The sequence below is a fragment of the Mirounga leonina genome, unplaced genomic scaffold (assembly GCF_011800145.1).
Source record: "Mirounga leonina isolate KUSES-001 unplaced genomic scaffold, KU_Mleo_1.0 Mir_94, whole genome shotgun sequence".
Classification (NCBI taxonomy): Eukaryota; Metazoa; Chordata; class Mammalia; order Carnivora; family Phocidae; genus Mirounga; species Mirounga leonina.
The window spans coordinates 34,514,768-34,539,493 of NW_023270855.1; the positions used below are offsets into that span (position 1 = coordinate 34,514,768).

Here is a 24,726-nt window from a genome sequence, read left to right on the forward strand (position 1 = left end):
TCAGGTTTCCCTCTCATTCTTTCAGGCCGGGTCACATGCCCATCTTGGGAGCCTAGGGTCAGCCCTTCCTGAGTCACAGGGTTTAAGACCAGGGGAGGGGGTTCTTCAACAGAAGATCGGGGTGCCATTGGCAGAAGAAGGGGGACAGAATGCTGGGCAGTAAGAAACAGCAAACGTCCACCCTGACAACACTTGCCAGGGCTGAAAAGAGCCTGAAAATGGGGATACCTCCCAGGGCCCCAGGCTGTCACCAACAGACCATGTAACCTTGAGCCAGCTCTTAGTTTTCCAGTGTCTAAATGAGGGTGGTAGACTGGCTGGTTCTCTCAGGATCCTTCCAGCTCTTAATCTATTTGAGTTTTAGGCACATTAGTGGAAAACAGACACTATTTCATTAAATTACTGGGTTTGAAACAATACAGCCTATGGATCCTGCTGAAACACATGGGTGTTCCCCCCTCCCCCCAACAACTAGCTCTTTTGACGAATTGCTGAGGAAGCTTTGGGGGACGTAAGACTTGCCTCTGCTCGAGCCATGTCATCTCCCGGTGGCACCCACCTACAACTTTGGTCATATGCATGCAAGGAAGCTTCGTAAACTTTTTAGTCTGGTGGTGGGAAATGAACTCATTGCCACGACTTTCATGCTCCAAAGGCCAGAATGGCAGACTCTGGAAGATTTACCCTGGCTTCACCTCCCAGCTTGAACTTGTGAGCAGGCCATAGTTTAAACAACACATGACTATCAATGGCTGTGGGGAAAACCAGCTGTGTGGATATCAGCATGAGTTTCCAAGACACCGATTAGATGTCTCAGTCCAGAATTCTGTTGGAATGGTTATGTCTCATCTCTCCTGTTAGACAAATACCAGTGTAGTTCTCCAGGAAGACAAGGAGGGATGACAGGGATTGCTCCTTTGTGACTGTGCTGGGTGACTTACTCTTTCTGTTCATGAGACGTCTGTGGGGCCAGTGTCTGTGTTACATGTGGGGGACTTGGCCATGACTCATCTCAAAGCTAGAAGCCCTGTACCACCCTTCCATAGGAGGAAGGATTAGCTCTGTGAGTCTTGGGCTGAGTAATGCAGTGCAGGGGGCAAGAGCCCTGGGGCCCAACTGATTTGGTTCAGAGCCCGGCAGCGTTGTTGTTTCCTGGCTGTGTGACCTGGGACAAGTTACCTGAGCTCTCTGAGCCTCAGTTTCCCCCTCTGTAAAGCTGAACAATAATAGCACCTACTCATAGAGTGTTCTCATGATTAAATAGGGGAACACATGTCAGGTTCTGGTCAGTCCGAATAGTGCCTAATGGTGGTGGTGGAGGTGTCATTCCAACGCGGCCATGGACAAACAGGAGACAGAGCGGTGTCGCATTTATAACGGCTGGCACATGTTGTACTTATATGACAGGCCCAGATGCTTATGTGACAGACACTGTTCTAAACTCTTCTAAGGACATTAGCTCAGCTGGATAATGTGATCATTCATGTGAGCTCAGGTGGGTACTGTTGTCATTTTGCTGAGGAGGGAACTGAAGCACAAAGAGTTAAGTACCTTGCCCAAAGTCACACAGCCAGTGAGTGGTCCATGTGGGATTTGAACCAGGCAGCTGACTCTAGGGTCCTTGTTCTTACCACTACGCTTTACAGTCTCACTAAAATAATAAGAGCGACACAGAGCTTCCTATGGTTCAGGAAATGTTCCAGGCACTCTCTATAGATTGTCTCATTTAACCTCACAACCCACCCTCTGAAGTGGTTGCTATTATTCTCCACATTTTGTGGATGAGGAAGCCCCAGCTGCCATCAAGAGGTAAGAGCATGAATGGAGTTCACATCCGGATTAGCTGGGTGATTTAAGACAGGGAAGCTGACCTTGCTGAGCCTTGGGGTTGCTGTGGGGTGACCGGGGACTGATGACAAGCACTGCATGCAGACCTGGCCTGGAGCAGAGCTTCTCTGGAGGGTGGCTGTTGAACTGTTAGTCAGAGGGCCTGGCTCTGGGACCCCAGCTCTGTTCCTTGTCTTGAGCTGCTCCTGGTAGCTGGAAGAGGGCTGAGAGCTCTTCAAAAGGTGTGGCTTCTTAGGGGAAGAGGTCTTTGAAGAGATGTCTCTGCCCCCAGCTAGGCCCTGTCTGGCACTAGGGCAGAGCTTGGCTCCACCGCGGATCCTGTGTCTGGTCTGGAAGGTGACAGTTCTGCCCCCTGGAAGGCAGAGAGACTATGAAGCTGTCCCAGCCACTTGGGGGCAAACTGTCTCCTAGGTCTGGGTCTTGGTTTGTTTAGCTGCAAAATGGAGTGAGTGTGGGATGGAAGCATGCAGTTAAAAGCACCAAATCCAGAAAATTCTGTATTTTCACAATGTGGAATAAGCATGTCTTCTTGCCTGTGTGTTGCCTAATGAACATGTAGAACTTTGCAAGGCTCTTTTCCAGTCCCTATTGTTGGCTGTTTGAGCTGAGCCTAGTTCTTCCCTCTGAAACAACACCGAAAGCTGTATCTTCATCACTAAGCCCATGTTTGTGGTTTATTTTGTCAAATTAATTATTATAAAGGTGAAATCCTGGGTCATTTTAATGTTCTTGGAAAATGCTGCCAAATTACCCTGTGGAAACGTTATATCAGTTTATACATTCACAATTGTGAAGCAAAATGTTTCTCCTCATTTTTTTTTAAAGATTTTATTTATTTATTTAACAGAGAGAGAGACACAGCAAGAGAGGGAACACAAGCAGGGGGAGTGGGAGAGGGAGAAGCAGGCCTCCCCCTGAGCAGGGAGCCCGATGTGGGGCTCGATCCCAAGACCCTGGGATCATGACCCGAGCCGAAGGCAGATGCTTAACTGACTGAACCACCCAGGCGCCCCTATTTATTTATTTTTTGAGAGAGAGAGAGAGAGAGAGAGAGAGAGAGAGAGCACGCCGGGGGAGGGGCAGAGGAAGAGGGAGAGGAGAATCCCAAGCAGACTCCCCGCTGAGCGCGGAGCCCAACACAGGGCAGATCCCACGACCCCAAGATCACGACCCAAGCCGAAATCAAGAGTCAGACACCTGACCAACTGAGCCACCCAGGTGTCCCAACTCCTTGGCATTTTTGTTGAATAAACTTAGTAGGCTTATTTTGATCAATCCATCTTTTTGGAGAAGCCATGTTGCCTAGAGAGAAGAGTACCGAATTTGGGGTCCCCACTGACCACTCTCATGTCTCCTTGCGCTCGGCGGGCTGTGTGTGGACCGTGCTGTTTTCTGGCTTTGTTCAGCCCTCGAGTCAGTGCCTCGTGCTGTGGGCACACTTTTTGTTTGAGCGTCAGGCTGGGGAGTGGTATAAAGGCAGTGAGGGCATGAGGGCTCCTGATCTTCTGGCACCAGCCACCGTTGAATGGGCGGCAGTAGTTAATAATAGCCGGCATTAATCTGTACGTCCTTTACGTGCTTGGCTCTACTTAATCTCACAACAGTTCTAGAAAGTGTAAAATTTTAACATTATCCTTGTTTTTCGTATTCTAATACTCTTTTTTAAAATTAATTAATTAATTAATTTATTTGAGAGAGAGAATGAGATAGAGAGAGCATGAGAAGGGGGAGGGTCAGAGGGAGAAGCAGACTCCCTGCTGAGCAGGGAGCCCGATGCGGGACTCGATCCGGGGACTCCAGGATCATGACCTGAGCCGAAGGCAGTCGCTTAACCAACTGAGCCACCCAGGCGCCCTGTTTTACGTATTCTAAAACATAGGTTCCCAGAGGCCAAACCCTTTGCTTAGCGTCCCCAGGTAGGGCGTGCCAGAGCCAGAGCTCAGACAGCCCTGCCAGGTGAGGTTGACTACCCACTCCTCAGTTCTGTACAGCCTCTCCATGAGCCCCATCTCCCTCTCGGCCTTTATATTAGTCTGGTCCAAATGCAGGCAGGGGCCTGGGGAACCCCCAGTTGGTTTTCAGTCTTGTAAAGACTTGAGCAAGTTGGGAGCAGGTAAAAACATGCGTTTCTGTGGGGCTGCGTCCCTGAATCAGGGCTCCCGAGAGCGGGGAGAGCATCTTTGCCTGGGCGGCAATGGGCGGTTGCCATGGTGACAGCTGTAGCAACGCTGATGGGAGGACGGCCGGTTCCCACTGGAGCCCAGCTGGTGAGTTGGAAGAGGAGCTGCCCTAGAGGATGGCTGGGGGCTTGCTGCGGCCCGTGCATCAGGACCATGGTTGATAGAAATATTTGATAAGCAGCACATCACTGATCAACACGGCTAATTTTTTCCCTCCTCAGTTTGGTGGCTTTTGTGGATTAGGTGGCCAGAAGATCCCTTAGACGGTTTGGCAGGACTCGGGCCGAGAGCAGGCATCCTGCAATCTGGTTGTCTTGGCTCTGACTTTTAGCAGCCATGGAGCATTTCCAAGTCTAACCTCCCAGTGACACAGACTTCTTCTGTGATGGCCCTTATTTTCCGGGCACCCATGAAAATTAAATGAACTAATCCACATAATAAGCACAGCACTAATAGCATTATTATTATTATTATTATTAGAAATATATTACCCTGTCTTACTCAGAATTTCTCTTACTTTGAGGAATTGTCTTGTTCAGAATTACTCTCTCTCACCCAGGATTTTGAGGGTGACTTACTGTTTGTCATAGTGATGAAATAACCTCAGTTTAGGGCGCCTGGGTGGCTCAGTTGGTTAAGCGGCTGCCTTCGGCTCAGGTCATGATCCTGGAGTCTCAGGATCGAGTCCCGCATCTGGCTTCCTGCTCAGCAGGGAGTCTGCTTCTCCTTCTGACCCTCCCCGCTCTCATGTGCTCTCTCTCTCTCATTCTCTCTCTCAAAGAAAGAAAGAAAGAAAGAAAGAAAGAAAGAAAGAAAGAAAGAAAAAAAGAAAGAAAAAAAGAAAGAACCTCAGTTTGAATGGTGCTCTTAGCATTACCTTTTCCTTTTTCTCCATCTATGCTGACATGGTCCCACCCCCACCACCATATTTCACTGACAGTTTGGGAATAAACATGTTTTGATGTATGGCCCCAGTCAATGCCAAAAACAGCATTCATGAGCTTATAATTACCTTGGAGACTGTGATAGGTCCTATCAGAAAGTCAATAAACTGCTTTAAGCGATGCTGGCTAATTTAAGAATTTTTGGTGTTTTTAACTGAGCTAGAATCAACAGAACATTTGTTAGAGATGCCCGTTTCTGAATCCTAATTTTTAGGATTGTGATTTTCATTTTGGAGGCGTTAGGCCACCTACATACTGATTTATTTATTAGCTTCTGATCAATATAGTATTAATTAATTAATTAATTTGAGAGAGCGAGAGCATGAGCGGAGGGAGGGGCAGAGAGAGAGGGAGAATCAGACTCCCCACTGAGCAGGGAGCCCGACTCGGGGCTCCATCTCAGGACCCTGAGACCATGACCTGAGCCGAAGTCAGATGCTCAACTGACTGAGCCACCCAGGAGCCCCTGGTCAATATATTGCTGAATAAAGTGTGAAGACTTTCCTCTGCCCCACTCTGGGTAAAAAACCTTCATAGAATGCCTGTTAGATAGAAGCTAGCAAAGTATGGTGTCTGTAAATATAATTTTTGAGTTAGAGCTTTCCAGGATTTGAAAAACATGAATTTATCTCCTTCCTTTTTGTTTCTGATTTGTATACAGTTGGATAAAATAATTCCAAAGACTTCTCTTACTTTTCTTTTTAAGACAAAAATTGGAAAGAGAGTTCAGGGTGATTTTTTAAAAACACCTTCCAAGGGCTGTTAATTTGATTCAGATCCCTTTAAGACATAAAGAAAACTCAGCCAGTGAAATTTTTAAACTAAAATTATACTTTTATCAAAGTAACATGCACACAGTAAAAATATACCAGTGAATCTGCATGGATTTCTATTTGCTGATGTAGAAAAACCAACACATAATACTAATCTCTGATCATCATTATTATATTGTTATTTTTAAAGTCTAATTGAAAAAAATTTTTTTAAAAAGTCCAATTGCACTTCATGTAAAGAGGAACCAACCAGTAGCATTGGCTCTGGGCCTAGCACATAGTAGGCATTTTGGTTTCCATCTTCTTTTCTCTGTTGTCACTTCTTCCTCAGTGGTTTTAACAGCTGTTCCTCTGTTTTCTGGAGCCAGACTGCCTGGGTTTCAATCCTGGCTCTGCCACCTACTGGCTGTGTGATTTTGGACAAATCGCTTAACCTCTCTGAGCTTCAGTTTCCTCATCTGTAAAGTGGGAATAATAAAAGTATTTACTTATAAGATTGTTTTGAGGGTTAAATGAGTTAATATTTATTAAGCACTAGGTATCTGGCACATGATAAGCATTTTTTTTAAAGTAAACCCTTAAAAACATGATCTCCATGATAGAGACATTGAGGATTCTCTTGGTCCATAAGTAAAAGATCATTGGTGCCGGTAATTTGTGATGACCATGACCTGATCCCACATCTGTGGAATTGAGGGGCCAGATGCTGTCATCAGTGGAGAGTCAGTTTTTCATTTCAGTTAAGGGGGGAGTGCCTCTCAGTGTTGGCTCAGGGAAGGTTGGGTACGTACAAGGAGTCCTAGTTAGAAAAACGCACACTCGGGAAAGAACAGGCTCTCCCCAGGCAAAACTTTAGAAAAACAACAATCTGCTGCTCCTTGATTAAAGGGTAGAAAACTAATTATCCTTTCCGGAGGGACGTGAGGCCTCTCTCTGCCGGACTGTGACCTGGAGGTGCAGGATGTGGATTTCCTTAGGATGTAATGAAGCCTTTCCCATTGAAAATGTGCCATAATTCAGATGGATGCAGGTGGGGAGCAGGAGAATGATCCCCTTGCTTTTAAAAGTGACCCCTAAATGCTTTAGAAACGTTGCCTGCAGGTCAGCACTTTGAGAATAGGAAACAATAATTTTCCTAAATTGGATTTCCAAAAGACCTCTGTGACAAAACATCCTTTTAAAAATATTCTGTAATTTATGCTAATTAGACCAGCTTATAGTTAGCTTGAATGGTGAGATTTGGTGTTGCCAATGAGAAGCCGTTTAATCCACTGATGATATAGATCTGAATGCCAATGAGGAGTAACTGGAAAACACGTTATTTCCATGCTGAATAAATGCCAAGTAGTGTTAATTATAGTTTCTTTAGTCAAGGGAAGGGAATGAAACATTCCATCTTGGGATAATTTGTGTATGAGTTTCCTCACTGTCTTCCATACCATACTATTAAGGATGCAAATTTCCTGTTGACCTGTCCTGTTTGACTGGAGATGTCAAGAAAGTTCAAAGAAGTCTTGCAAATATTTATTGAGCATCTATCATGTGCCAGGTGTCCAGAAGGTGGGACTAAAACATTAAAAAGGCCGATGAAGGGGGTGCCTGGGTGACTCAGTCAGTTAGGCATCCAACTCATGATTTCAGCTCAGGTCATGATCTCAAGGTCATGGAGATCAAGCCCCGCTTTGGGCTCTGTGCTCAGCAGGGAATCTGCTGGAGATTCTCTCTCTCCCTCCCCCTCTATCCCCCACCTCCATGCTTGCTCTCTCTCTCTCTCTCAAAAAAAAAAAAAAATCTTAAAAAAAAAGAGATGAAGTGCTCACCCTTAGGGAGCTCTTATTTTAATGACTTCGGTGGACTGGCCAATATCTAAGATCCTTGTCAACTCAGATTTTCTACGGACATTGCTTCTGGGTAATCTTGAGACAAGCCCCTCTCAGGTCTGTCCCCAACTCCATTCACTTTATGCTATCAAGTCATATGGGACCCCTGCTTTGCTGAATTCACTGGGCGTTTCTCCATCCCCTACTTAATGGTATAGTTGAGCACTCCGTCCCTGAAACACTTTCTTACCTGGCTTCTGGAATGCTCCTCTCCCTTGGTTCTCCCCTCCCTGAAGTGGGGCTCCTCCTCAGTCTAAAGGCTGATGCCTCTTGAATATACTCTTCAATTTCTTGTATCCAACTGCTCACTCTAATCTCCATTTGGAGATCTATACGAATATAGATGATCTGTCTGCTCTTGATTTTTGTCCCCCAGTCTGTTCCTCCAATTGGTCTTTTCTGTCTTCCCAGTTGCTCAGGCTAAAATTCTTAGAGCATCTTTTACTTCTTTCTCATTTCACCCTCCATATCCAACCCATTGGCAAATCCTGTTACCTTATCTTCAAATATATGCATACTTGCACTACAGCTCACCACTGCCACCATCTTGGTCCACGTCTGTCCCTGCTGCCTCTCACCTGGGCTACTGCAGGAACTCCTTCACCACCTCCCTTGTCTTGCCCCTACAGTGTTCCCTCCACACAGCATTGAGAACAGTCCTTTTAAAACATAGGTCATGTTTCTTCTCTGCTCAAAATCTTCCTGTGGCTTCCCACTCAGACTAAAATCCAAAACCTTGCAGGAGGCTTTAAGACCCTTACCATGTGGTTTCTGCTCCCCAGACTTCCCCAAGCCTCCATTTCCAACTTGAAAATGGACGTGGTGAGACAGATTTCATGGGGTTGTTATGAGGAGTAAGTCAATAATTCCTGTACAGTGCTTTGTGTACTACCTGGCTCCCACTGAAAGCTTAATAAATGTTAGCTCTAAATATTTGCTGGGCGTCTACTATGTGCCAGGCATCATTGAGGGCGTAAGGGATGCTGCAGAGTAAAACATAGTTCTGTTCTCCCAGAGCTTACATTAGGAGGTGATCAATTCTATGGAGAAAAACACAGCAGAGTAGGAGAATAGGCAGATAGTAGAAGTACCTGCTCTTTGTGTGATCTGGACTCACTGGTTTGTGATTTGCCTTTGGTTTCAAGTTGGAAACTGAGGCTCGGGGAAGTTCTGTAAGTTGCCCAAGATCACTTGGTAGACTTGGGCTTGAACCAGGGTCTTGGAGACTGCAGAGTCCATGCTCCGACCACCTTGTGTGGCTGTTGTCTCTTTTCGGTGGGTTTACTTTGTTCTAGAAAGGTTTACAGTGGCTGCCCAACACATGGAAATGTGAATGAGCAACCTCTGACCCACCCTGGACTTGAAATACGCAAGTGGACGGGAGCATTGGTGTATTTGTCATGATGGGATGGTGTCTCTGAGTGTTCTGGTTTTAATTTCCTGGGGGCAGTTATGGCATTTTGTAGGTACTTTCTCCTGGATAAGGAGACAGCATGGGAAGTATAGTAGGATTAATAAGGTGAAAATCATATATAATCCAGAATGCACTTAAATACCTTTGGGAAGGTGCCATGCTGGAGTCTGACCTGCCCTCATGACCAGGGTCCCTTCCCTCTGGTGCTGTTCATTTGAACAATTGCTCACTGAGGAACTGTGTTGAATTTGAGGAACTTGTGTTCAGAAAGTGCCTATCCTAGGACCCAGCGAAGCCTGAGAGAGGCCTGGGAAAAGACAGAAGGCTGAGATGAAGGCAGATCCACAACCCATGTCAGCCTTGCCTCAGGGCCATGCATGGCCAGTGCTCAGAGGGCCCAAGAGATGGCCTCAGCTGTCCAACCTGCTCTCCCTCTCTCAAGGGCATGTGGTCATATTCCTGTTCTGTCAGTGTGTACGTAAGGCGACTCGGTGACACCGCTGACCACAGACCCAGGGCAAGCACCACGCATTCATTCTCCAGCTATTGATTCAGGTCCTATTAAGTGCAGGGAGTACGGAGACAGCAGTGAACCCAAGTCACACAGTCCCTGGCCTGCCAGAGCTCGTCACCCAGAAGTGGGCTAATTTTTAAAGTGCACCTTTTGGGCGTCAGGTGCTAAGAGCCTTACGTATATTAACTCACTTAATCCTCACAGCAACTCTATAAGGGGATCCTGTTATTACCTCCATTTTACAGATGGGGGAAGTAGGGAAAAGAGTGGGTAAGTCACTTGTCCCTGGTCACAGAGCTAGTGAATGGCAGAGCTGACTCCAAGCATCTGCACTCCTTTTTTTTTTTTTTTGAGTAGGCTCCATGCCCAACTTAGAGCCCAGTGTAGGGCTCGAACTCACAACCCTGAGATGGAGACCTGAGCTGAGATCAAGAGTTGGACACTTAAATGACTGAGCCACCCAGGTGCCCCCAAGACATCTGCACTTTTTTTTTTTAAAGATTTTATTTATTTATTTGACAGAGAGAGACACAGTGAGAGAGGGAACACAAGCAGGGGGGATGGGAGAGGGAGAAGCAGGCTTCCCACGGAGCAGGGAGCCCGATGCGGGGCTCGATCCCAGGGTCCTGGGATCATAACCTGAGCCTAAGGCAGACGCTTAATGACTGAGCCACCCAGGCACCCTGACATCTGCTTGGGAAACATTAAAATTTACCATTGAGAGTTCTTTTTCTGAAAGACTACGCTCATGAAAAGTTGTTCTGAAGATAAAAGCTTTGTAGGTAGCTCCAGGGTGAAAGAGAAATGCAGCAGAATGCCTCATGGGGTGGGAGCAAAGGATGGAATGGGTGTTGCTGCAGAATCTCTGAGCACAGAGAGCCAGGGCCAGGAGTGGAGAATGGGAGGAAGCGGAGAAAGCCAGAGTGTGGGAATTTTTATCATTGTTGAAGGATTCACATAAATATGGGTCTCCGAAACAGGGGCTTGTAGGGCGGATTTCTCACAAGTGCTGATAAAACTCCACATCTAAGCCATTTTTATCAGTTCCCAGACACAGAGTGCTTACTCTCCTGGCTTTTCTTTACACAATTCCCACTTCTGGTATAATTAACAGTATTTTATTTTGCATTATTATTTCATGAGGATTTTTTTCCATTAGATACATATCTTTTATTTTGCCTGAAAATTATCTTTATTTTATTCTCACTATTTTAAAAATATTTTTAAATTTTTAAAGCAATGAAACATAAGGCTTTTTCCCTTTTTAAAAAGTTTTTATTTAAATTCCAGTTAGTTAACATGCAGTGTAATACTAGTTTCAGGTGAACAGTATAGTGATTCAATACTTCCATACATCACCCGGTGCTCATCAGGACAAGTGCCCTTCTTCATCCCCATCACCTGTTTCACCCATCCCTCTGGTAACCATCAGTTTGTTCTCTGTAGTTAAGAGTCTTTTTCTTGGTTTGCCTCTCTTTTTTTCCCCCTTTGCTCATTTATTTTGTTTCTTAAATTCTACATATGAGTGAAATCATATGGTATTTGTCTTTCTCTGATTGACTTATTTCACTTAGCATGATACTCTCTAGCTCCACCCATGTCATTGGAAATGTCAAGATTTCATTCTTTTTTTATGGCTGAGTAATATTCCATTATACACACACACACACACACATATATATATACATATATATATATATATATATACCCCACATCTTCTTTTTTTCTTTTTTAAAGATTTTATTTATTTGTTTGACAGAGCGAGCACAAGCAGGGGGAGTTGCAGGCGGAGGGAGAAGCAGACTCCCTACTGAACAGGGAGCCCGATGCAGGGCTCGATCCCAGAACCCCAGGACCATGACCTGAACCGAAGGCAGGTGCTTAACGCACTGAGCCACCCAGGCGCCCTCATGTGTTGTTTTTCTATAACCGTGCTGTCCAGTATGATAAACACATGGCACTTACTGCTACTGAGCCCTTGAAACATGGCTAGTGCCAATTAAGATTGATGTAAGAGTAAAATACTCATTGGATTTAAAAAAATATATTTATTTATTTAAGAGAGAGACACAGAGAGCGAGAACATGGGCAAGAGGGGCGAAAGGCAGAGGGAGAGAGAGAGGGAGAATCTTCAGCAGGCTCCCCACTCAGTGCAGAGCCAGCTGTGGGGCTCAATGTCTTGACCTTGAGATCATGACCTGAGCTGAAATCAAGAGTTGGACACTTAACTGACTGAGCCTCCCAGGCGCCCCAGTAAAATACTCATTGGATTTTGAAGATGGGAAAAATGTAAAATATCTCTAATATTTTTTTCTATCACACTGATGTATATCTATTGAACTGATAATAGTATCTGAATATTTTGGGTTAAATAAACTATATTATTAAAACTAAACTTACCTGTTTCTGTGTACCGTTTTAATGTGACTGAAATTTTAAAATTACATATGCCATTCACATGATATTTCCATTGGACAGTGCTGTTCTAGAAAACAACTGGCGGAGGGATAGAAAATGGGGAAAAGAAGTCTGAACGGACACTTCCGACTTCTTTGCCTTCAGAAAGTGCCCCATGAGAGAGGCTGCCTTGGATCTGGATGCCTCCCTTCTGGTCTCTGCCTTCATTCTGGACCCTTAGGCTGTCTTCTCTTCCCTCTAGTCAGAAGGATCTTTCCAAAGACTGACCTCATGTCATGCCCCACTCTGTAGCTTCACTGGAGCCCCCTCAGCCCATGGCCAATCCCCCAACCCGAGCATTTAAGGTTCTGCACTGTCCAGCTCTGGCCGCCTCTTCAGCCTCATCTCATGCCTCTCTGCCTCCTTCCCCATCTGCCAAGGCCTTTCAGTAAACATTATCATGATTTTCATTGCACAATACATTTCCATAGTAAAGATTTAAAAATACATAATGTAAAAGATGATGTCCACATCTATGCTTCCCACCCATGGCTACACACATAATCAATCACTGTCAACAGTTGGGCACGTGCCCTTCCAGGGCCCTCACTTGGCGTACACAGCTGATTCTGTACATGCGTGAGTGTGTGTGTGTGTAAACATAAATGGGTTTATGTGTTGCCCTGCTTTTTGTACACACTGTATTTTATGGTCCTTGCTGATGAGGGCGTTATCTTTAATGGATGCCTTAGTATTTTATTATATGGCTGTGCCATAATTTATTCATTTGTTTATTGTTATTAATTATAAACTATTTCACCCATATAGCAAAATATAGGCTATTATAACATTCATCTCTGTACCTACCATTTATTTATTTACTTTTTAATTTAATTATGTTATGTTAGTCACCGTACATTACATCATTAGTTTATTTATTTATTTATTTATTTATTTATTTATTTGAGACAGAGAGAATGAGAGAGAGAGAGCACATGAGAGGGGGAGTGTCAGAGGGAGAAGCAGGCACCCTGCCGAGCAGGGAGCCCGATGCGGGACTCGATCCAGGGACTCCAGGATCATGACCTGAGCCGAAGGCAGTCGCTTAACCAACTGAGCCACCCAGGCGCCCACATCATTAGTTTTTGATGTAGTGTTCCATGATTCGTTGTTTGCATATAACACCGTGCTCCATGCAATACGTGCCCTCCTTAATACCCATCACTGGGCTAACCCATCCCCCCACACCCCTCCCCTCTAAAACCCTCAGTTTGTTTCTCAGAGTCCATAGTCTCGCATGGTTTGTCTCCCCCTCCAATTTCCCCCCCTTCATTTTTCCCTTCCTACTATCTTCTTCTTCTTTTTTTTTTTAACATATAATATATTATTTGTTTCAGAGGTACAGGTCTGTGATTCAACAGTCTTACACAATTCACAGCGCTCACCATAGCACATACCCTCCCCAACGTCCATCACCCAGCGCCCCCATCCCTCCCACCCCTCACCACTCCAGCAACCCTCATTTTGTTTCCTGAGACTAAGAATTCCTCATATCAGTGAGATCATATGATACTTCTAGATTTAATAAACATCATTTTGTCCTGTTGGCTTCAGAATTTTTATGTGAATAAATGGAACATTACAGGTAGAGATGAAGCCTCACACACCCCAGTCCCTTTTCCCTCTCAGTCCCCAGGGGGAACCACTCTGCTGCAGTTGATAAAGCCTTTTCATCTGTAGTCTTACTACGTATATGTGTGGCTATCAACAATAGAGTGTTATTTTGTGAGATTCTAAATAGTATTATATCATATATCATGCATATCTCCTGCAACTTGGATTTCCTTTCTCTCTCTCTTTTTTTAAAGATTTTATTTATTTATTTGACAGAGAGAGAGAGAGAGCGAGCACAAGCAGGGGGAGCAGCAGGCAGAGGGAAAAGCAGACTCCCCGCTGAGCAGGGAGCCCGACGTGGGGCTCGATCCCAGGACCCCGGGATCATAACCTGAGCCAAAGGCAGACGCTTAACCGACTGAACCACCCAGGCACCCCTCTCTCTCCTTTTTTTTTTTTTAGATTTTTCATTACCATATGGTCCTACATGGTTTTCCATTGCAAAGAATGAATAGAGCTTCATTTAAGCTGTCCTCTATTGACAGATGTGTAAGATGTTAAATTTAGCTTCCAGTTTTTCCAATGTGCCATCTCTCTTTTGCATCTTAACTCTTGACTCTTTTAACTTCAGCAATCAGTTTGGGCAGTTTTGTCTATTTTGGTAATCTTTGCAAAGATCAGCTTTTTACCTCCTGCATTTTTAGCTTGCTTTTCCTGTGGCCTGGCCTGTTGCTCCGTCTTATCACCTGCTTGAGTCCCTCATCTCTGTCAGGTCACAGGGAGGCCTCATTTCCTCTGGGAGGTCCTTCTGGCTCCTCAGATGATTGAGCCCCTTTGGCACTCCCTATACCACTCTTTTTTTTTTTTTTTAAAGACTTACTATGTTCTCTCTCTCTCTCTCATTGTCTTTTAGTAAGTTTCATGAAAGCAGACACTGGATCTGTGTTGTTCATTAATGTAATGTAACTGTATCTCTAATGTCTGGTACTGTGTCTGCCCTACGGAAGGTGTTCTATAATATTGGAGACAAATTAATGTGTGAGCCCTATGATGGGGTACAGCCCCCCTTTCCAAAGGGTACAGGCTCTCTTTCACGGTGCCTTCTCAACAGGACTATTGCTGAGGATCCAACTAGTGTTGAGTGCTTATACCAATTGGCTATTTCTGAGGTTCTGTGATCCTTTTTCCCCACAACGTATCAGGACATAAAGAGTTGGGGCGGCAGCCATGGCAGGAGTGAATGAAGCTGAGTGTGGCCCTCTGAACTATGGAAACGTGTTACCGGGTGGTGCCTTGGTGCTTTTTTGTAAGAGATGAGCCAGAGTGAGGAGCTTTCTATTTGGCAAACTGCCTCTTCACCGTGAGCTTCTCCACAAAGAATTCTGTCTTCACCGGGCTAAACACCTGCCAGTCCATCCTCAATTATGTACCACAAACAGAACTAAGAAGACATTCACCTGAAAGAGACTGTCACTGTCTTAAGTGATCCAAACAGAATAAAAATACCTGGCACGGGGGCGCCTGGGTGGCTCAGTCCGCTGAGCGTCCCCCTCGTGATTTCGGCTCACGTTGTGGTCTCAGGGTCATGGGATCGGGCCCCTGTCGGGTTCTGTGCTCAGAGGAAAGTCTGCCTCCCCTCTCCCTCTGGCCCTCCTTCTGCTCACACACTCTCTTTCTCTCTCTCTCTCTAAAAATGAATGAATAAATCTTTAAAAATATTACCTAGCACAGGTGGTACCATATTCTGCATTAATTTTCCTTATAAAATGTAGCTTTTTGGCTTTCTTAGTAGTGCTACAATTGTCTTTATGGATAGAGAGAAGTAAAACAAAAGAAATAAAAGGAAAGTTTTATTAGCAAGATCCCTTGAGCTGAGAATTAAGACATTAAAATATTTAAAATAAATACAAAATGCTGGCAAAGATGGTACTCTTTGGAAGGGAAGTGGGGTGGGGGGCAGGAAATTAGACAGGGAATGGAGGGGATCACTTTTCACGGTTACATTGTGTTCATATTTGTGGCCATGTTGTTGTCTAACACAAATATGGCAGGTTGAAGCCTTTGTTTTATTTCTGTTTTATCCAATGGATAAGAATCAGTGTGAATTTCACTGGCTGTCCAACATGAGCCATAGCAATGATGATGATAAGTAACATTCCTTCTTTTTGGGTTAAAGAAGGAGTCTTCAAGATGCTCCTCCTTATGATGAATTGTCAGAAGGTCAGTAGTAACCTAATGCTACATATAACGCCCATGTCATTCACCTACTGCATCTGATCACACAGGCATTTTATCAGCTCACATCATCATAAGAAGGGCGATATAGTACAATGAGATACTTGAGAGAGGCCACATTCACATAACTTTTATTACTACATTTGGTGTTATAATTCTTCTTTTTCTTTTTTTTGGAGAGAGCGGGGTGGGGGGGAGAGGGAGAGAGAGAATCTTAAGCAGGCTCCATGCTGGGTGTGGCTGCAGTGTGGCTCAATCGCACGACCTTGAGATCATGACCTGAACCGAAATCAAAAGTCGTTCACTCAACCGACTGAGCCACCAAGGGGTTCTCCTGTTATAATTCTATCTTTTTTTTTTTTTTTTTAAAGATTTTATTTATTTGATAGAGACACAGCGAGAGAGGGAACACAAGCAGGGGGAGTGGGAGAGGGAGAAGCAGGCTTCCTGCTGAGCAGGGAGCCCGATGTGGGGCTCGATTCCAGGACCCTGGGATCATGACCTGAGCCGAAGGCAGATGCTTAACGACTGAGCCACCCAGGCGCCCCTGTTATAATTCTATCTTATTAGGAGTTATTGTTGTCATCCCCTTCTATGCCTCATTCATAATAGGTACATATGTATAGGACAAAACATAGCATGTATGGGGTTCAGTCATATCCGTTGGTTCAGGCATCCACTGGGAGTCTTCAAACGTACCCTTTTTTTAAAGTAAGCTCTGCATCCAGTGTGGGGCTGGAACTCACAACCCAAAGATCAAGAGTCACATGCTCCACCTACTGAGCCAGCCAGGTGCCCCTGAAACATACCCTTCATGCAGACGGGGGGACTACTGTCATAGCTAATTTGAGCATCTAGCATGTGCCAGATTCCCTGCCATTTTATATAGTACATTAATGCTTCAATTTTGTGAAGAGAGATTATTATCCCCATTTTACAGATGAGAAAATGGAGGTTCAGAGGGAGTAGAGAGTAGGTAGCCTGGTTGAAGTCCCCCAACAAGAAAGGGAGGGCGCCACTCTTGGAGCCTCAAGTTGGTCCTACCCCAGACACTAGGCTCTTAGCCCCACATAGTGCATGGGCAGCAGAAGCTTCTGAAACCCATACTCTTAGGAGCTGCTCTGGAAATGGTCACCTCCCAAGGTGGTGGGGAAAAGTTGTATTTGTTTTCCTGTGGCGGGAAATACATTCTGTTGCTAACCCTGAGGCCTATTGCTACTGAGCTTATTCTGTTTGAGTCTCACCACACACACACCTGAATCTGAGATCATTCCCTAAATGCATCTTGAATCCTGACTTTTTGCTCCTCCTGTGGGCATTTCTCCATGTCTACCATAAGCTCTCTGGAGGAGGGAATATTTATAACTTTTCTTCCTAGCCTTTCCTATGGTTATCATCTCCTTCTAGTCGAAAAGCTCTCCCTCCTGTCTCAGTGGCTTCTCTCCTGCTGCATGCCCACCCCTGGCTTCCCATGGGTTCCTCCACGGAGGTGGATGGGTACTGGTCAGCACTGTTCTCCTGACATCTGCAGGACAAGCTGCGCTTCTTAACCATGCGTGCGTGCGTGGGGCGTGGACTCAAGCAGTGGGGGGAGGGGCAGAGGGAGAGGGAGACAAGCAGACTGCCCCCTGAGCAGGGGGCCCAACACAGGCCCAGATCCCAGGACCCTGGGATCAGGACCTGGGAGCCGAAATCAAGAGTCAGACACTTAACTGACTGGGCCACCCAGGTGCCCCTCCTGAAGCCGTCTTTTAAAGCCACCTGGGTGCTAATGTTTGGCTGGGGAGAACGATACTAGTAGGAGACTCTTATGATGCCAGATTAGACTATTAAAGGGGTTCCAGCTAATGTGAATGATCTGGAAGCCTGGCTGGTGATGGAATACAAGGGTTGTGGGGAGCCTACAATTAGGGACAGTCCTTCTCTTGGTAGGTTTCCTGGCAGTTTCCCCAGCCAAGAGGGGTGTGTCCAAATTGCCATGAGAGTGCCCTGGATTGACAGATTTGCTCTGATCCTTTTTCTTTACCTAGGAGGCTTCTTAGTGTGAGGCCCTACTGAGCTGGTGCCCTCCCACAAGGAACCCCCAGGCCATATTTTTCTAAAAGCATGCCATGCCCTGTTTGGTGGGGCTTCTCTCTGTATGAGAGGGGCTACATCCTCTGAATCTGGAGGAAGACACATCTGGTTATGAATCCCAACGTGGCCACCTACCAGCTATGTGACTTTTGGCATGTGGCTTAACCTCTCCGAGTCCTAGTTTATCTCATCTGTAGGATGGGGTAATGGTAATATCCCCCATTATACCATAATATTATATGAAAATATGATACAAAGTTATTTACTTAAAAGTGTATAATGCTGGGGCGCCTGGTAGAGCGTATGACTCTTGATTTTGAGGTCAAGCCCCACGTTGGGTGTAGAGCTTAAATAGATAAAAGTATCTTTAAAAATATATATTGCCATTATAATGTATTATGTATTATAAATTTGTAGATATGTATTTTTATATATATAAAATATTATATAGCACCATTATAACACTACCTGTATATCATGTACTAACAATATACCGTAACATAATAACCTATCTTATTGTGAGACTTAGATTATGTAGGCAAAGTGTTTAGCATAGTCCCTGGCACATCATGTAACTTAATTGCTGTTAATTATTGTGATCATAATTTTCTGTGGACCCAACATATAAAACAGGGGCCCATTTACTCACAATGTTCTGCTTGCTGTATGTTGTTGCTTTGGAAGCAGTGGAGCTCATCAAATAATTAGGAAAGCAAAGCCCAATTCTAACCTGGGAGAGCAGGGAACAGTATCCAGGGAGATGTTTTGTTAAATTCTAAGTTTTTTTTTTCTCTCAAGGGGGATATGCTTTTTTAGAAGAACTTAGACCAACATGTTACTTAATAGAGAAGTGTATTAAATCTAAATAACCACCCACGTGTTCTGTGTCTTGAGATGTTATTAGCCTGGGTGTTTATTGTTGTCTGTGTGGGTGAGGAGGAGGGTGAGGCAGAAGTAGGGCTGGATATAAAGACACAGCTTTTGGTGAGTTGTCCCAGCTTTTCTGTGTCAGTCCTGTGCCCCTGCTCGAAGGCTGTTCTTGGAGCCAGATATTGGGAGGAGGGGAAGGGGCTCTGTGCTGGCATCTTTGAGAACTTAGCAGTGATAGAACTGGATCTGGAACCGTCATCCCTTCTTGACTCTATGTACCGGGTATCGTTTCTCCTGTTTTGCACAGAGGCAGAATGAAAGCCCAAGAGATGAAGCCTCATGGTCAGGGTTGCACAGCTAGTAAAACACTGTGGGATCTGCGATCAGACAACTGGGATCAGAATCCTGATTTCACCTGTGTGCTGATAGCTGGCACTTCATATCCTTAGGTCTCTGTTTTCTTATCTCTTAAATGGGTACAATGACGAACTCTAGCTCGCAGTGTGGGAGCCAATGATTAACTCTATGAAGTCTTAGCGTGTGCTGTTTTAAGGACTCAATACCTGTTAGCTGTTGCTGTTAGGATAATCACCTTGCGGTTCGCTTACATCTCTTTCATACGGGAGAGCCGATCAAGATTTTTACTCGAGCCTGACTCAAGCCTGTGCAGTGGTCACTTCTGCCCGCATTACTGCTGATTATGGCAGGGAAGTCGAAGTAAAGTTGTGGCTATCCCATGAAAAACTGACAACTTAGGACCTTTTTGGTACATCAGTGAACCCAAGGTACATCCTGTACCTTTTTGCACATCAGTGAGTAAAACCTCAGGGAAAGTCCAAGATGAACCTTTCTCAGGGATGCTTTTCAGTGAGGTGGTATTTTAAGCAAACATGAGATATGAATTGCCATATTGACAGACACAACATTTTTGGGAGGAGTAATTTATTACTCCGTAGAAACATCATAGACAGTGTCCCTGGTGGTCTGTTGGCAGCTGTCTGGAGTTGCCCAACCAGACTGCTCCTGCTTTCCTTCCCTGTACTGTTTACCCACGTCTGGTGCTGACCCACCAGAACCTGCCTCTGTCACGTGTAAGGATGCTGATTCACGGGGAGATGTTAATCGGTGAGGAAACCGGTTCCGGCTGGCGAGGCAGCGGCTACATGTCCTGTGGACCGTCCCTCTAAAAGTCTGGAGCTCAGGTGCAGCTTGCTCCAGGGAGAGTTCCAGGCTCTGCTGAAGCTGTAAACACCAGCTGATGATGTCCGTTTGGGAATTGCTTGTGTGTGAGAAATAAAGATCAAGATTGGGAGCTTGGTCTGGCTCTTTGATTGCAACCAGGTTGAATTTTAGGTTTGATTTTATTTTTTAAGGGTGGGAGCTTGACGGTTTCTAAGGGGCTCTGGAGCTCTTGTCCTGGGGGACTGGGAAGGAGTTCGGAGTGCCTTTGGCTGCGAAGGATTTTGGGGCTGTAGAAAAGGCCAGCTGCCTCATCGGCCTGGGCCATTTCTCCAGCCATCTCTCTTTCTGATAAAACTACATCAGAAGTCAGTGATTTCCTCTGAGTATTGAGCCCATGAGTGACGAACACGTTGTCTTGTCTTTTCTCCTCTTCTAGGCCCAGGAGGCAGCGGCAAAACAACTTCCCCATGTTCTCCTCCCCTAAAGCCTGGAATTTCAGAGGGGTAAGTGTTTTCCCGGGCATGGTGCCCAGTGTTCTACACCCTATTCTGGCCGCCCAAGAGACGGTGCTCTTGGGGTTGGCTCTACTAATCGGTCTTTGCCAAAGAAGCTGGGTTTTAGCTCTTGGAAAAATCATGTTTGTATCAGCACTTGTGGCTTAATTAAAAAACGTCAATTATAAGCGCCCGCTGATGTTCATTTGCCCTGTAGGTCTTGGGCTCCTGGAAGCATCTGATGAAGAAGCCAAGTCAGGGTTGAGGAGGGGGAAGCATTGTGCCTGTTTTCTTGGGAACCTGGAGGGGCCCGGTGCACAATGAAGAAAAAAGAAATCAGAAATGTACCATCTGTTGATATATAGATTTATGACTTCATGGGGAGCTTTGTTTTCCAGAAGGAGAAGTCTGTAAGCTCTAAACAGATCTTTAAGGGGAATCATAAAAATCTCCCAATCATAAAGCCGTTGACCCTTAGAATTGTATAGTCAGATCTAATCTCTTGATGCAAAGTTCTCTTCCTTAACATAATAATGTTAATAGTAATAATAATAATAATAAAGTATATGGAAGCCCTGCCGTGTGCTAAAATGAATTCTAGCTCTGACCTTAGGAAAAACACAGTTGCGTGTGTAAAGAATGCTCAGAGCTCTGTTTCACCACCCGGCCTTTGCTGAGTTGTTCCTTCTGCCTAGAACACAGCCCCGTCTGTCCAGCACTGTGCTCCTACACACACAGCAACTGGCCCACCCACTTCATCCCTTGGGTCTAAGCCTTGACATCACCTTCCATGGGAAAGCCTTCTGAGCTCAGGCACCTCCTGTGGACCCCGGCACTTCCTTCTCATTGTTGGGATAAGATAGTTAGTGCCTACAGAAATGTAAGATTAGAAGCTCCAAGCATCAGGTGTGTAGAGACCTTGTCATTCTCTCTTGTTCACTGTGCATCCCTGCACCTAGCACCTACATACTTAATTAATTTGTTGAATGAATAAACAAACCTTTCACATCCATCAGACACGAAGTCCACTTCAGACTGTGTTTCACGATCATGTCTTTGGTCTTTACAGCACTGTTTTTTCTAGCTGAGTTCCCCTTTAGTCTCCTACATAGATCTTAGTCATTTTCTCCAAGTGTGTTATTAAAAATAAATATAGATCATGGCTCTGTTTTCACTAAGTTTACAATATGCTTTTCACTGAGTGCAAAGAGAAGTGTGTTGACCTCTTAAATAGACGTGCATGTCTTACTGAAAGTAAGTCATGTGTCTCCTAAGCTGTTTATGGTTTATGGATAATATCCCCATTCCTCCAAGTGTGTTCAGTTGGATGATCATAACCATCATGTGGAAAAAACCTTGTGTGGTCAAATAAACTTGGGGCACACTGAGAGCACCTAATTAAGTATGTTTACTGCTTCGAGACTTCTCAGAGCCTTTGATGTGTTGCTGTGCTTGGAGACTACATTTGAGTTGATGTTGGTGACATTTCCCAAAGTCATTGCTCATTAATCCTTATTGACAAGATAGTTTGTACACACTTTGGAAGAGTTGGCATTTATTGTCAATTTTGAACTGTAGAGAAATTAGACCTTCTGTGAGCAAGTGGGCCTTTTTGGGAAGACATTTATTTTCTCTCCATCTCTGGCCTCCCTTCAGGATACCCTACCCTTCCTTCTGCTTCAGCAGTGGTCACTGGCCAACTCTTGACGGTTTCTAAGGGGCTCTGGAGCTCTTGTCCTGGGGGACTGGGAAGGAGTTCGGAGTGCCTTTGGCTGCGAAGGATTTGGGGGCTGTAGAAAAGGCCAGCTGCCTCATCGGCCTGGGCCATTTCTCCAGCCATCTCTCTTTCTGATAAAACTACATCAGAAGTCGGTGATTTCCTCTGAGTATCGAGCCCATGAGTGACGAACACATTGTCTTGTCTTTTCTCCTCTTCTAGGCCCAGGAGGCAGCGGCAAAACAACTTCTAGGTACATCTAGGGTGACCAACCACCCAAGTTTGCCAGCAATTGTCCTGGTTTTAGCACTGGAAGTCCCAGGCAAACTGGGACAATTGATTACCATACCCATGGTCATAAGACCTCTCCAACTGTTTTCCCTTGAAAAATGTTTTGTGAATTTTTGAGCACAACTCTGTTTTATAGAAATTGCTGCTCAAAGGAACCTGTTAGATGTACACTTGGTTTAAGTGACCCTTTGATAGCTTCATCCGTGCATGGTAACATTTGATATTAGGGAATAGTTAAAATTGTTGGAGTGAGTAGAGTCTGTTAGGTGGTTAGGTCAGATGTGGTGTTTATTTTGGTCCCTTGTCCTTGCTTTGATTTCTCCTGGCCTCTTGGGCTTATTGGTAAAGTTAGACAAACTGACATTAAGATATGCCAGAGGGAGATGGTCTGAGGCTTGATCAATTGCCAGATTGGCCAAATTGATCTCTCTCCCTGTTGGAGCATAATCCTCCCTGACATAGAGGGAGTAGGAGGGAACCCTACCAAGTGGAAACACCCTTACTCCCAGCCAGGCCACGCTTTGTAACCATCATTATGGTAATTGGAATTGAAGAACAAGAAGGCCCAGAATGCCAGGATGAAGACATTTGAGGCATTATCTAGCTAATATATTTTCTGTAATGAAATGTGACTCCCAGGCCTGTTAGACTGAGCTGTGCATGCTGTCCTAGGGCAGGGCATGCTTTTTGTGAATGCTTTATTTTCTTCTTTATTGAGAAAGGAAGGTTTTAGAATCTGTGAGCTAGTAAATTTCCCATATTTATATATGTGGCAGAGGAAACCATTAAAAGCATTCGTAATTCCATTCCTCTTTGGCTTGTAAGGAATAAAGATCCTATGTTAGTTTACTTATATTCTGGGCATTGGTGGATTTTGGGGGGGGATGGAGAGAAGTGGTGGGGGAAGATGGATGGTAAAAGGCGAGAGGACAAGGAACCACATCACTCTAGATGAGAAGCCAAGAGGGACACACGTGAGGGCTCAGGAGGGAGTTGGGGCACAAAGGGAGGAGAGGGAGTGGTTGGCATCTTAATAAGGAGTCTGGAAAAAGAGAGCGATGTTTCAAAATAATTTTAAGGAAAGTCTTTCTGAGTGAGTTGTATTGTAAACCCCTCCTTGTCTTCCCTGGAAACATTCACTGAAGATCTGCATTACTCCTCAAGGCATTAGGAGTAGGCTTTGTGGTTTTCCTTTTTTGGGGGGCTGCAGTTTTTGGCTGTAGAGAGGTTCAGGAAGAGCTGGTGATCCTTGGATGACACTCTTTCTACCTACCAAGCTTGCCTAAAATCACAGCTGTAGCCCTTTATAGGAGTTATTAAGTGCAGGTTGGGTCTCTTGATTCCCACTCTTATCTAAGTAGACAGGGGCCCTTGGTGTTACCAACTCTCCTGACTCCGCCACCTTCCTGAACAAGAGGTGGGGTCATGCCTGTCTCTCACCAGACCCATACGTGCTGCACATATGCTCGTGGAAAGAAGCCAAGAGGAGGTTTTGGTTGGAGCAGTTATGGTGGGAACATCATGAGTAAAACCAGAAGAGAATGACAGGAATAAGAAGGTGGGACCCTGCAGTACTGTTACTAAGTGCTTCTGTCAGGTGCTCATTGCACATCTGGTCCCCATCTGGTTGGGGCAGTGCTGAGCTCAGAATTTCCACTCTTCCTTGTGCAAATATTTGCTACAGCTCCTCCGGTTAGCTGAGAGAGAGAGAGAGAGAGAGAGAGAGAGAAAGACACTCAGGGAGGAAACTCATTCTAGAAGTGTGGAAATCTCAGGAGCACAACTCCTACCATTGCCTGTTAGTTAACTAGGAAATACTTAGCAAGACCTACTGCTCCATACAAAGCATCATTAAGGTGTTAGAACTGATGTTTCCATTAAATACCAACCAAATTTCATGGCTGTGCTTGTCTTGTCTCTTTCTCCAGTACCTGCTCTTTACTCTTGCCTAGGCCATTTGGGAAGAAATTTCTAGACTCTGAGGCTTTGGAAGAAACTTTGGACATTGTAGCCCCAACCTGTTAATTTTCAGATGTGGAAAACAAGGCCTAATGTATTAGGACTCTTGATTGCAAGTAATAGAAACTCAATTAAAAGTAGCTTGAGTGGAAAGGGAGATTGATTGGCTCATTTGACTGAGAGACACTGAGGTGGGTAGGCTTCAGATACAACAGTATCCAGGGATACTGCCTCTCAGCTTTGTTACTCTTGGGGTATTGGTCTTATCCTGCATACTACATGTGAACTGTTTTGGAGGGAGAGGATGACCACAAACAGCCACTCGTTTCCAGAGGAAA

At 45.0% G+C, this 24,726-nt stretch overlaps 1 protein-coding gene across 2 annotated transcripts in view; it reads left to right on the plus strand.

The window, feature by feature from the left end:
- ARHGEF3 (Rho guanine nucleotide exchange factor 3) overlaps window positions 1–24,726 on the plus strand; it is a 297,522-nt gene that overhangs the window by 73,147 nt on the left and 199,649 nt on the right. For both annotated transcript variants that reach the window (XM_034997541.1, XM_034997540.1), the window contains one exon: window positions 20,364–20,430. In XM_034997541.1, the coding sequence (XP_034853432.1) occupies window positions 20,364–20,430 (67 nt within the window). The remainder of the gene's footprint in view (window positions 1–20,363; window positions 20,431–24,726) is intronic.